Source organism: Podarcis tiliguerta (assembly GCF_965153285.1).
Source record: "Podarcis tiliguerta genome assembly, chromosome: 6".
NCBI classification, from domain to species: domain Eukaryota; kingdom Metazoa; phylum Chordata; class Lepidosauria; order Squamata; family Lacertidae; genus Podarcis; species Podarcis tiliguerta.
Window position 1 is genome coordinate 61,075,619 of NC_139539.1, and position 12,508 is coordinate 61,088,126.

General features: G+C 40.1%; 2 protein-coding genes across 5 annotated transcripts in view; one reads left to right on the forward strand and one right to left on the reverse strand.

Annotated features, from left to right (window-relative positions):
• MIER1 (MIER1 transcriptional regulator) overlaps positions 1 to 3,567 on the forward strand; it is a 37,801-nt gene extending 34,234 nt beyond the window's left edge. For all 4 annotated transcript variants that reach the window (XM_083448293.1, XM_083448291.1, XM_083448292.1 and 1 more), the window contains one exon: positions 1 to 3,567. In XM_083448293.1, the coding sequence (XP_083304419.1) occupies positions 1 to 326 (326 nt within the window). In that variant the 3' untranslated portion in view covers positions 327 to 3,567.
• Positions 3,438 to 12,508, reverse strand: part of SLC35D1 (solute carrier family 35 member D1) — a 25,310-nt gene continuing 16,239 nt past the window's right edge. The window contains exons 9-12 of the mRNA XM_083448295.1: positions 11,472 to 11,539; positions 11,028 to 11,106; positions 10,515 to 10,597; positions 3,438 to 7,821 (exon numbers count right to left, since the gene is read on the reverse strand). Of these exons, the coding sequence (XP_083304421.1) occupies positions 7,713 to 7,821; positions 10,515 to 10,597; positions 11,028 to 11,106; positions 11,472 to 11,539 (339 nt within the window). The 3' untranslated portion in view covers positions 3,438 to 7,712. The remainder of the gene's footprint in view (positions 7,822 to 10,514; positions 10,598 to 11,027; positions 11,107 to 11,471; positions 11,540 to 12,508) is intronic.

A 12,508-nucleotide genomic window follows, 5' to 3' on the forward strand; every position in this document is an offset into this window, starting at 1 on the left:
GTGTATCCACTAATGGGCCAGGTGAACTATCAAGTAAAGAAGAAGTGAAAATTGAGGGATTGCACATAAATGGACCAACAACTGGCAAAAAAATGCCTCTTGTGGATCTTGATACAAATGGCTATGAAACTGAAAACCTTTCCAATCATTCTAAACTTGCTCATTCAAATTCAAAGAATGAAAATGATCCTGAAGAAAAAAACGACAGACCTGCAAAGAGGAGAAGAGTCAATAGTAATGAGAAGGAGAGTCCAGGTTCCTCAGAGATTTACCCAGAAGCCGTGACCCATGGGAAGTTTGAAGAACAGGAGATGGTAGATGACTGAATGTTTGGCTTTATTCCTTCAAGCAATTTTTGGGGTGTCCAAAATTTTCAGGGTTGGTAGGTTACCCTTACAGATTCAAATCCTTTAATATAATTTATTGAGATTTTGAAATACATTTTGGTTGCTTCCTAATCCTGACTGAAGAAGTTACAGCATACCTTTCAAATCTTGAATGATACATTTAATTGGAGCACGTTCTATTGAAAAGGACTGCTTCCTGTTTAGCATTTCAAGGAAAACATACATAAACTACTGTGCAAAGTACACGCTGGAAAGTCATCAATGTCAAATTCCATAATATTGGATAGTAAAATTGTAAAGCAGGATTCATAAAACAAGCGAGGATCTGATGATAGTTTATCAGTCCATAGGAAGAGAAGCAGTGTTGGGTGGTTAAGGAATGCCTGTAAATCCTGAAAGTTGTATGTGAGAAAATATTTTTTTATATATAGAAATATTTAAAAATAAACCAAGTCAGGTTTGTATATGTAAAATTGTTGACATCAGTGATGTCTTTCCATATTCTTATCTGGATATAAGAGATACATTCTGTATTTTTCCAGATTCTTTGTAGCCTTTGAAAGATTTTTACAATACTTAAGTCATGATTGAGCTGTAATTTCTAAATACAAGTGTGTAATTTTCATAACTTGTACAGTATGGTAAACTTTTACGAGATTTGATCTGTCAGCTTCATTTTATTTTGCTAAAGCTTTTTTATTAAAAAAAAAGAGTAATAGTCATGTTTCAGAAAGCGGTAAAATTTTTAAATATTTAAAATTCACACCCAATTATGAATATCATAATTTTTCAAATTTCTATCTTGAGACAAATGGTGACTTAGAATTTTGGAATTTAGGACGATGCTTTGATTGCACAAGTGTTCTTGCTTTTATAATTCTTTTTCAGATTTATTTTTATGATGAGACAACCTTAAATGCTTTAATGTTGCTAAATCTTGTTAGCCAAGGTCAGGCATTACATTGTTCATTAATTATTTTTACATTTCAGTGAGCACAGTGTAGTTGTGAAATGGGTCTGGTAGCCTTGATGAGGAACAAATGCACAGCTCATATTTGGGCCTGATCATACATTCCAAGGAATTCACTTGGATTTATGCTGCTTACTGTTTCTTAGGAAGCAGAAGAGTCTTTGAATAATTATTGCATATGTATGTATGAATATGCCCGTGTCTGTGAGGTACTGTAAAGGCTGGTAACCTTTTTAAAAAAATAATTTGCTAGACAGATGTCCTTGGCAATGTGGCAGGAATAGTCCCTGTAGCCATGATTCCCATCCATAAGAGGATTTGGATAATGGCCATGGTAGAGGTTTGCCACGTTTGTCCCTTATTGCCATGTAAAATGACTCATTGGAAGTAGTGTTTTTGTTGCTTTTACATCAGGCTATCTGTAGTTTTCTCCATCTACTTGTCTTGAGGCTTGCTTTAAAGGTTACAACCATGCTGTTTCAAGTTGGCCCGATAACTCTGTAACTTGGCAAAATGTGTGATGTTTGGTCTTAATTATGTGAACCTCCATTTCATTGTAGATGTCACTTAAGTTATTTAATTATTAATAGAGCCCCCTGCTTTCTCCTGAAATGTTTTGGCAGAATATGTGATCTAACTTACAGGGCTAATATTTATTGTCTAGAGCTCAGAAGCAGTGTATCTCCCAGCAGGCATGACTTGCCTCCATAGATTAAACCCTTCATCTTGTAAACTTCATCTTGTAAACTGAACTGCTTTTGGGAGGTGACATAGTTGGCAAAACCCAGATTTGTTAAATATGGGAATCCAAAGTTTTCATAGCCTCGTATCAAAGATTGTCTCTATAAAGTATGTTAGAGCAAGGCAGCACAATGCTTTTAGAAATCTTATTGCAACTATTTTTCTTCCTTACCTATATATTTTGCAAGTGGAAATGCTTGCAATACAATTCATAGGAAAGTTTCTAAGTATATTGTTCTCAGGCTTGTAAGTAAAATATAGCACTGTGTACATTTTCAGAAATTTTACTTTGGTCTTTGATCTTACTTTCAATGGTATGCCTAAGAAAAGTCCTGACATTCCATAATCAATATGTAATGCTCAGCTGTTCATTAAGTATTTAATTGTAATGTGCATTTTGTTTATCCAGGTGTTTATACAATATTTTATTCATGTTCTTTAAAATGCAGCCACTATAACTTGATAAGACATTGCACTAGTAGTACTATTTAAAATTCTAGTAATATAGTAACCTGTTCAAGAAGCTTTCAGTTCTGTTTGGAAAAGAAAAAAATACTGCTTCCAAATTGGATTGAAAAGTCAGTGCAGCTTGTGTATAGTAATTGTAATGTATATTTTTAAGCACTATTGTGTCATGATCCATGAAGTGCATTGCGTGCAGTCTGAATCAAACCTTCAATTCAACAGGTCTGACTGTTGGACTTTATGAAAGGGTTTAAAGTGATATTTTGAAAGAAATTAAAAATTTGCAAATTAGTTTTTATAAATTTTTCACATAGTACTTTTGCACTGTTGGTAATCCCTGTGTCCCTTCCCTAGTTCGCCATCTGCAATTCTGGAAAAGCTGATTATAAAGTATTTTTTTAAACACATTGCTTACATAAATACAACTGAATATATTAAGAGTGGAACTTCTGTTTCTTTTAAGAGAAGCTTGTGTCACTAAAGCTTGTGGAACTTTTCTGATGGTATATTTGGACTATTCAGTAGTAGTCTTCACAGCCTTGCACATTGAACTTTACATGTGTGTTATACTGATGTATCATTAACATTTCAAAACAATTCAGGTCAGGAGATTCCTGAAGCCATAGCTCTAGGCTTACTGTATGATCAGCCATGACTTCTGTGTTACAAAGCATTATGGGAAACAACGGAATCCATCACTTACTGACATGCTGCTGGGGTCTTGAGTGACAATAATTCAAGTCAAATGCTATTCAAACAAAATTTGCTGTCGAAGTGGTGAGTAGAATAGTACACCTGTATTGTAATACACCAACCAGATATACTTATTTGCAAACATTACCAGTAACACATTTACCTGTTACTGAAAAAGAAACTGGTTTTGATTCTGATAAACCCAGTAATAAAACCAACAATTTTTAAAACAGAGACATGGAAAAATTGTCTCAAAATTTATTTCTAAGCCAGTGCAAAAATACATATGGACATAAAATTCCTTCTGGTTTCCTCTTACTTACAGTATATAAAGCCTACAGAATATACATTTTTTTAAAAATTGACCCTTAATGCTAGAATTCCCAATCTTGTAAATAAATTCTATATAGGAAAATAGTTAAGAGGAAAATTAACAGCATACAAAATAAACTAGTAAGAATTTTGTTTTATCTTCCCAGTGTATGTAGTATCTTATAGAACTTGGCACTGCAAAGTTTTTACAAAATGCAAATGCATTCAGAACAATTTTACATGATTTTTAAAAAAAATCTCTGTAACAAATACCCTGAGAGCAACTGCCTCAGTACAGCAGATTAGAGAGAGAGAGTAAAATACAAGAATTTGATTGTATCAGGAATTCATTATACATAGATGACATTTTCTGTAGTCAGGCCATGCAAATACTCTTATTTGCACAAATATTTACATATATTATTCTCTATGAACTTGTGTTTTGCAGCGTTTGGTACTTTTAGGCAGGACCCTTGTGCAAGGGAAGAAAGTAAGACAGGCAATGATGTGGTGAGTAATACCATACATAATTGCTAGAGTTGTAAAATTTATGTGGTGTTTGTTTGAAGTGAATGGAATGTCCTGTATTCTGCATAAGAAGCCAGTATAGTCTTTCCTAAAAAATGAATACTTAGGCCGAATTCTCAGTTGTTTAGATTTGAAGTTGGTATGGGAAGGGAAGTATTATAAAGTGGCTATAGGTAACTGTGACCATGAAAGTACAAATCCAACAAAAAAGACGATACACACCATTCATTTTAATGAGGCCCAAAAGGAAGCTACCGGACTCTACTGAAATGAATGACATTAGTGCAACATGACTATCTGGTGTGTTCTTTCCATTGGTTTGCGACCAATGATTGCAGCTGTAGAAGCCCAACTCTCTAAAAAGCATGTATGTATGAAGTGTGCAACTGGGGCTTATACTGTGTCCAATATATGCATGCACACACAATATGTTGAGGTTAATGAATGGGAACAGGGTAACAATTAAACAGTAACATGCAACTTCAGATCAAGGTGGCTCTTTATCTAGTCTCCTGTTTTCAGCCCATAATATATAACTGTGATCGAGAAACCTCAAACTTTAGGGGTTTGAGGTGAAAGATGTGCTACAAGAAAGGGGAAGATGCTGGATTTATGGATTACATTTTTTATACTGCTGCTTCACCTTCTTTAAGATTGGAATAATACAGGAAGGTAGACTTTATGGAATAACACCCCCCCACCCTTACAGTGGCTTTCGTAACACAATCTTCTGAAACGAAAATAGACCAAATGCTATTGGGCTATTGGTGTGCAACTGCCTTGCTGTTAAAATTTACCTCCTTTTTAAGTCTCTCCTCAGTAGCCAGCAGCATGTGCATTTTTCCTTTTGGATAAGGCGTGTTCATATTCAAATCATTGAAAGGTGGATTTTTTGAAATGGGTAGGAAAGGGCATCACACACCGAGAAACTTACTAAGGTTTATAAAGGTTTTCCCCCCAATGTTCTGCAACAAGAAAGGTTATGAACAGGGCAGAATGCATACCAATGCCATAGAAGCAAAGAAAAGGGTAGCAGATGCAGATTCCAGAGACAATATATAGCTTTGCAACAATAATTTGACTGAGGGTCATGGCTTCAAGCCCCATGTTGGACAAAAAGATTCCTGCATTGCAGGGGGGTTGGACTAGATGATCCTTGTGGTCCCTTCCAACTCTACAATTCTCTGTGTGTGCATATATTTGTGTTTACACATCAGTATGTTTTAGTCTGAATGGTTAACACTCTTCCCCTTACATTGGAAGGAGGTAACAAATCATAAACCCTGGCTTTGCATTACATCCAAACAGAGCATTGTGTGTTGGACTTGGCTACCAGGATTGCTGGTATGAGCTTAACACTAACCAGGAATCACTGGTTATTGTGCTAGAGGATGAGCAATCTGTGTAATCACAGTACACAACTATGATTTATTATGTGCAAGCCTGGGCCATTTTTATGTTGCATTAAATAATACACACCCATGTTTCAAATCATGCTTGAAAGTGCACCAGGCCTTGTCCTCTACAGTCTCAAAAATCTGCTTACTGGCTGAACATTTCCAGTTGTTGGGAGTTTGGCTTCAACGCCTGGTTTAGCTCTTTGCTTCTTCAACAAATGAAACCTCCCTAAACTTTGCCAAATAGTAATTGTATAATTTATGTCACATTATTCAGCTTTTTTAAAGTGCAGAATCTGGATTGAATAGAGACTTTTACTCTCTAAATAAACATGTACTGAAGTTTAAAGACTGTAAAAATCATTGGTACATGTCATCAACTAGGTGACCTACACCCAAAGAAACCAATCTGATAAATTGCTTCTTTTGGTACTGCAAAGGTAAATCCTAGTATTAGTCTTAGTTGCATCACCAACCTCAATTTGATAAAAGGTACATAGGACATGGGGGTTAAGAACTGTAGCCAAGGTTCCTTAAATACTGTGCTTTACTAAATGACACTTGAAGGAACATGATACACCAAGTCCTGAATGTATGAAGTGGTATGTAATGTTAAGTATGTGGAATGTGTTGGTTTTTGCTGGTCCAAAGTCGGGTCCAGATTTCTAGCTTCCAAGCTAGGTTTGCAGCTTGGATGCAGAGGTTTTGGGTGGTTTAGGATGATTTTTCTATTAAGACACTTTTCCTTGATGCAGCGAGAGAAACTATAGTGGAATTTTCTCCCCAGAACACGTTTTATGCAAATTGTCTTGTTGGCCTGCCCTTTAACCAAAGTTAAGAAAAACAGCCTCTGAATAAGCTACCATCTTGAAAATTGTCACCATGGAGTCTAGATTAGAACCCATTCATCTGGCTCATGAGAAGAAGCTGGCTGTTGCCTCATCTGGCTTTAGTGTCATTAGCATGTGTGGGTAGGCAGCAAAGTTCCTATTTATGTTGAAGTGCTTCTGTTGGCTGCAGATCTTGAAATTTCTCTTCCACACCTGATGAAAATTGTTGATCTCTCTAATCTGATGCTTCCCTAATTAGCAAAGCCAATTCTATTTTGCATTTTAGTTAAAGGCATTTAAAATCTCTGGCACTGAGAGATTAGCTGTAGTTCTTCTGTTTTTAACTGACAGAATATATTGAATATATTTATAGACCTTGTGTTCCTCAATTTCTCCATCTAAATTTCTAAAAAATTGTATTTTCAAATTATTTTGGAACTTAACCATTTTTCTTAAGAGAAATGCTGTTAAATACTGTTTCTAATAGAACTTGGGAGTTTTGGCCTCTCCAACCTGCATCAGTACTATTATACTTTTTTATTGTCAGTTGGTTAGTCTTGGATACACAGGGTGGAAGTACCCAGGTGGGCAAAAATGCAAATATTACAAATAACTTTATTAAATATAATTATTACAAATAACTGAATTTGTATGGCACTGGTTCAATATTCTTTTACATCTGAATTGTCTTTAGCTACTTAGTCCCAACAGTTTTGGCTACCTAGTTACAATGTTTTAAGTTATAACTTGCTTAGTCAGATTCATTTTTGCAGATGAGTCTGAGCTTAAAGGGGGATTCATACTGGGGGCATTACAATGTTATGAAAATAATTCCTTGCAAAAGAATCCATTTGTTCTTGCCGTTTCTTGAATAAGAAAATCCCACCTAACTACTGTGCTTTACAAGCCTCTTAGGTATAAATACTGCTGAAATTAATAATACTTTACTGTGGGCCGAAAAGTTGTTTCCATTGGGATTTCAGTGATCTGAATTGCATCCTTAGTTACTACAGTCTATGCTTCATTTCTATGAGAAACTGATTGCTGTCTTATGCTGAGTGAATTAGTCAACACTGGGCCTTTTAGCACATTAGCCTCAGTTCATTTTGAAATATTTAGGACAAGTTTTCTTGCTCCACTCAAGATTATAAAAGCTATAGACTAGAGCATTAGAAGTATTTGTCTTCACAGATGGTGCAAGATAGGCAGTGACTGTTTAAGCCTTATTCCTTTCAGCCTAGTGTTAATAACCAGCTGTACATTTTGTGCTATCAGTTAAATATCTCATTCTAAAAGGCAGCGAGCAATCTTCATATTGGGTACTCTCCATTTGCACATACAATTCTATTCAGAGATACTGCACATTCTAGCGATTTGTCAGCAATCACGGCTGAAAATCAAGAGTTACTGTTGGTAAGTGACCCTTTTGTCATACAGAGCTTTTCCCTTTAATGTCCATCTTGATGCTAACTTCAGACTGCTTGTTCAGTTGCTCTTCTGTAAAGGTGATGTAAGAATACACCAGGCTTCCAGCAATACTGCAAGAGACAGATTTTTCAGGTGAAAAATACAGCTTAAACTCAGTTCTCTTGAGTTATACAAAGTAAACTCAATTCGTATTTTATATTCTACTAAACACTACAGGCAAGTGGAAAATGTTAGCAGCCCAGTTAATCATTAGTAGTCTGCTTCTAATGTAAGGACAGCAGGTAGTTGAATTAGGTGGCAAGAACATGTTATCAGGTTTGTGGTGGTAAAAGCTGTAAACGTCATGAATTGCTGCCTCTGCCTGGCTTCAGTTGTGTGATTCTTCACAACAGCTGTGGTTTTCTAACGTCTTACAACTCCCTGATCCTAGCCAGAAAAAATTGTTAGGAGGTTTTTCATTCCATATGTACCGTATTTTTCGCTCTATAGGACGCACTTTTTCCCCTCCAAAAATTAAGGGGAAATGTGTGTGCGTCCTATAGAGCGAATGCAGGCTGAGCCGCTAAGCCGAAAGGCAGAACAGGGAGATGGAGCGCTGCGGAGGGCTCCATCTTGCTGTTCTAGCTTGGGGACGGCTGCGCGCAAAGCCTCTCCAGGGCAGCGGGATGCGTTCACCCCGCTCTCCTGCAGAGGCTAGCAAGGCTGTCCCCAAGCCAGAACAGCAAGACGGAGGGCTCCGTCTCGCTGTTCTGGCTTGGGGACGGCTGCGCGCAAACCTCTCCAGGACAGCGGGATGCGTTCACCCCGCTCTCCTGCAGAGGCTAGCAAGGCTGTCCCCAAGCCAGAACAGCGAGACGGAGGGCTCCGTCTTGCTCTTCTAGCTTGGGGACGGCTGCGCGCAAAGCCTCTGCAGGGCAGCAGGGCGCTGCGCTCCAAAGGCTTCAGGGATCTTTGAGGCTGGGGGTGGGGGGAAGCAGCGCTTCTCCACACGCTCGGGTGAATGCACCTTGTTTTACAGGGGGAGAACAAGGAAAAAATATTTTTTCCCTGTTCTCCCCCTCCTATGGTCCGGTGCGTCCAATAGAGCGAAAAATACGGTACCTTCTTTTTGGGGGAAAGCCAGAAGAGTAATACCGTATTTTTCGCACCATAGGACGCACCGGACAATAGGACGCACCTTGTTTTAGAGGGGGGAGAACAAGAAAAAAAAATTCTCCCCCTCTCTGCCCAGCGCCCCTTCAGCGAAGCGGCAGGAGGCGCTGCGCAGAGAGACGGAGAATTTCCCCCCTCTTGTTTTCCCGCTCTAAAACAAGGTGCCGTTTAAGGTGCGTTCAGGCGGCTACCTTGGAAGCCTGGAGAGCGAGAGGGGTCAGTGCGCACCAAGCCCTCTTGCTCTCCAGGCTTCAGGTTCCTTTCAACCTGCTCTTTGGGGCTGGCGGGGGGAAGCCCACCACCAGCCCCAAAGAGCAGGTCAGAGAGCAGTGGAAAGGCGCAGCGGAGAGGCTGCTGCCATAGTCGCACGTCACTTCTCCAGCTGGGAGAGGGTCACGCGGCTATGGCTTCTTTAGCACCCCACACGCTCTCCCAGCTGAAGAGGTGGCGCGCGGCTAAAGAGGCTCCTGCCATAGCTGCGCGTCACCTCTCCAGCCGGGAGAGGGTCGCAGGGTGCTTCTTTAGCCCCGCGCGCGCTCTCCCGGCTGGAGAGGTGACGGGTGGCTATGGCGGCAGCCTCTATAGCCGCGCGTCACCTCTCCAGCCAGGCGAGGGTTGCGGGGCTTTGGCGTCTTCGCTCCATAGGACGCACACACATTTCCCCTTCATTTTTGAAGGGGAAAAAGTGTGTCCTATGGCGCGAAAAATACGGTAACTGTTTAATTATGGTCAAAGACCAGGTAATCTCTGCGAAGGCAAAATGTACTGGGAAATATATACTCGGGAAGGAGTAAATTTAGCATTAGTACAGACGTCAAGTAACCAGTGAAACAGTTGTCAGTGGAGCAGTCAAATGCTCCAGGCAGCCAAAACTTTTCCTGCGGGGAGTGACAGCTTCCTTTATCATTTGTTAGTGAATTAACCCGGAAGGAGCCAAAGCTAGGGGAATGAACATACAGACACACTCGTTATGAATCAAGGTGTGCTTATCCTACCCTAATGTGTGTATTAAGAAATGTCCTCTAATTGTATGAGATTCTGTTTCATTTTTTTCCTCTAAACTGCAGTTCCAGAAATCCTTATTTTTATTTCAAGACATTTTCAGTACAAAACTATATGCTTTTCTATACAGAAGTCATATTGATTTCAATGGTGCTTAGTTCCAGGTACCGTATTTTTCGCTCTATAGGACACACTTTTCCCCCTCCAAAAATTAAGGGGAAATGTGTGTGCGTCCTATAGAGCGAATGCAGGCTGCGCCGCTAAGCCGAAAGGCAGAACAGGGAGACGGAGTGCTGCGGAGGGCTCCATCTTGCTGTTCTAGCCTGGTGACGGCTGCACGCAAAGCCTCTCCAGGGCAGCGGGGTGCCTTCACCCCGCTCTCCTGCAGAGGCTAGCAAGGCTGTTCCCAAGCCAGAACAGCGAGACGGAGGGCTCCACATGCTCGGGTGAATGCACCTTGAACGCACCTTGTTTTAGAGGGGGAGAACAAGGAAAAAATATTTTTTCCCTGTTCTCCCCCTCCTATGGTCCGGTGCGTCCTATGGTCCGGTGCATCCAATAGAGCGAAAAATACGGTATGTGGATATGAGATTACAACATTTGTTGTATAACTGCCACTTATGAGCTCCCCCAACAGTCTTGCACTTACCTGATATTTAGCCCTACAAAGTTTGTCCATGTGAAAATATAATCCCCTCCGAAGAACATTCCTATGTAGGTTATTAAAATATTCTGGGAAAGAAACAAAGAGGTTCAGACAGTTTTCTGTTGCTTTTTCAACATTTGTGAGATGCTAACATGGGGAAAACGTTACAGACAGGTCTTAAGCCTTACACTGAAAGAGCTAACAGAATATTCTACTGAAAGTAAATAGGGGCTCTACAAAAGGTGGCACAAACTGCAAATGACAGTGTTTGTATTCACACTTCATCTTTTCGTCATCTTCCCATAAACACCATTCTCTCTTGCATAGCCCAAACCTTCAAGTCAGAGCACAGGCTCTTCTACATATCCGACTTGAGGCAACAAAACATTTTCAAAGCTATCATTTACCCTTCCTTCCCTATGATGCACCAAGACCAGTATGGCACAACAGATCCCAAACAACTAACATGGAGTATTAGAAATTATTTGTGTAGATGTGCAAGTCTGAAGAGCTTACCTTAATACAACCAACTATTGTAGTTGTAAGGGCAGAATTATACTGAGTACAAAGTACTGTGGAATACATCAAAATAAACCTACGGAGAAGAAAAAATTAAAAACCATGTAAAATAGTACCAAGCTGGGCAGAAAGTAGTATACTGAACAATTCTGGTGCCTGCTGGTTTCTGAGATTCTGGCAAAGAATGTTCAACTACAAATACCTAGATTGGCGAATGAGTTAAGTGCAACATACCCTCAAGCCCTCATATGCCTGGAGTCCACATGTACAGCATAGTAGCAGCATTCAGACTCTCAGCCCAGAGGGATATGCATAGTCTGCATATTTCTTTTCAGCTGGTGTGGCTAGCCTGCTGTTACTGACCGAAAGCAGCTATGCTCACTAATGCATAGTTGTAAGAATACAGTGTCTCTTAGGAGAAAAAAAAGTCAAGTATCTTACCCCATTACACATGACAGTGTAAACTGTATAAGGAAAAGTTTGTCTGACCAGCCTTTATATTCCATTGCCTAGAAGCAAAACAAATACAGTATCTTAGCAGAAAAGCCAAAATTGCAGAAGTGCTGAACCAACACTGGCTTCCGGTTTGCCGCAGGACGGAACATGGCATGAGCTCAGAAGGACTCTATCGGCTTTGAGGCGGCAGACGCGAAGGCTACATGTCCCCCCAACCCCCAAGAGGGAGACTTAGGGTCAGCATAGAAGCAGCGGCGTCAAAGAGGAGTTTCCTGGTCTCTTTTGTAAGGGGGGGGGGCAGTCCCGACACAAGAGAATAGCAGCCTATGACGAGCAGCCTCATGCAGGTTCCGGGAAGCAGTAAATCTCCGTATCCCCATAATTTAATAGAGCGGAAAAGGGAACCTTGCAAAAGAAACTTACAATTGAACAAATAAATCTGGCATAAAGAAAGGGGGTAAAAAGGGATATTGGAGCAATAGAAAATGGGGCAGTACAATATTTTCACATACACTTTGCTAACACATGTCCATTTTTGTATATGTGCCCAATCCCATATGCGTATGCCAAAGACCTCATCAGGCAGCATTCACAAATCGTATCCTCAATTATGTAATGTCTTTAAAATTACACAGGAAATTACTCAAATGAGCCAATCTGTAAGTATTCCAAATGACTGTCATATTAAATGGGGAACCTATACCAACACTCTCATCTTTGGCCTAGCTTTTTAAAGCACTCTACGTCTGTCCTTAGCATCTCCACTGAAGAAATGTAATGTGTATCAAAGGGATCATGAGCTAGGCAGCAGGGTGTGGGGCTCTTGTGCACCTGGGGTTAGGGATTGGGGGTTTTCTGAGTGTGTTTGTGGTAATGCTCAAGTATGCCCTGTGTATGTGTACTTGAGTGTTGGAAGAAGAAGTATACAGTGATACCTCTAGTTACGAACCTTATTCGTTCCAGAGGTCCGTTCTTAACCACTTTAGCTAATGGGGCCTCCCACTGCCGCCTGAGGTACTACT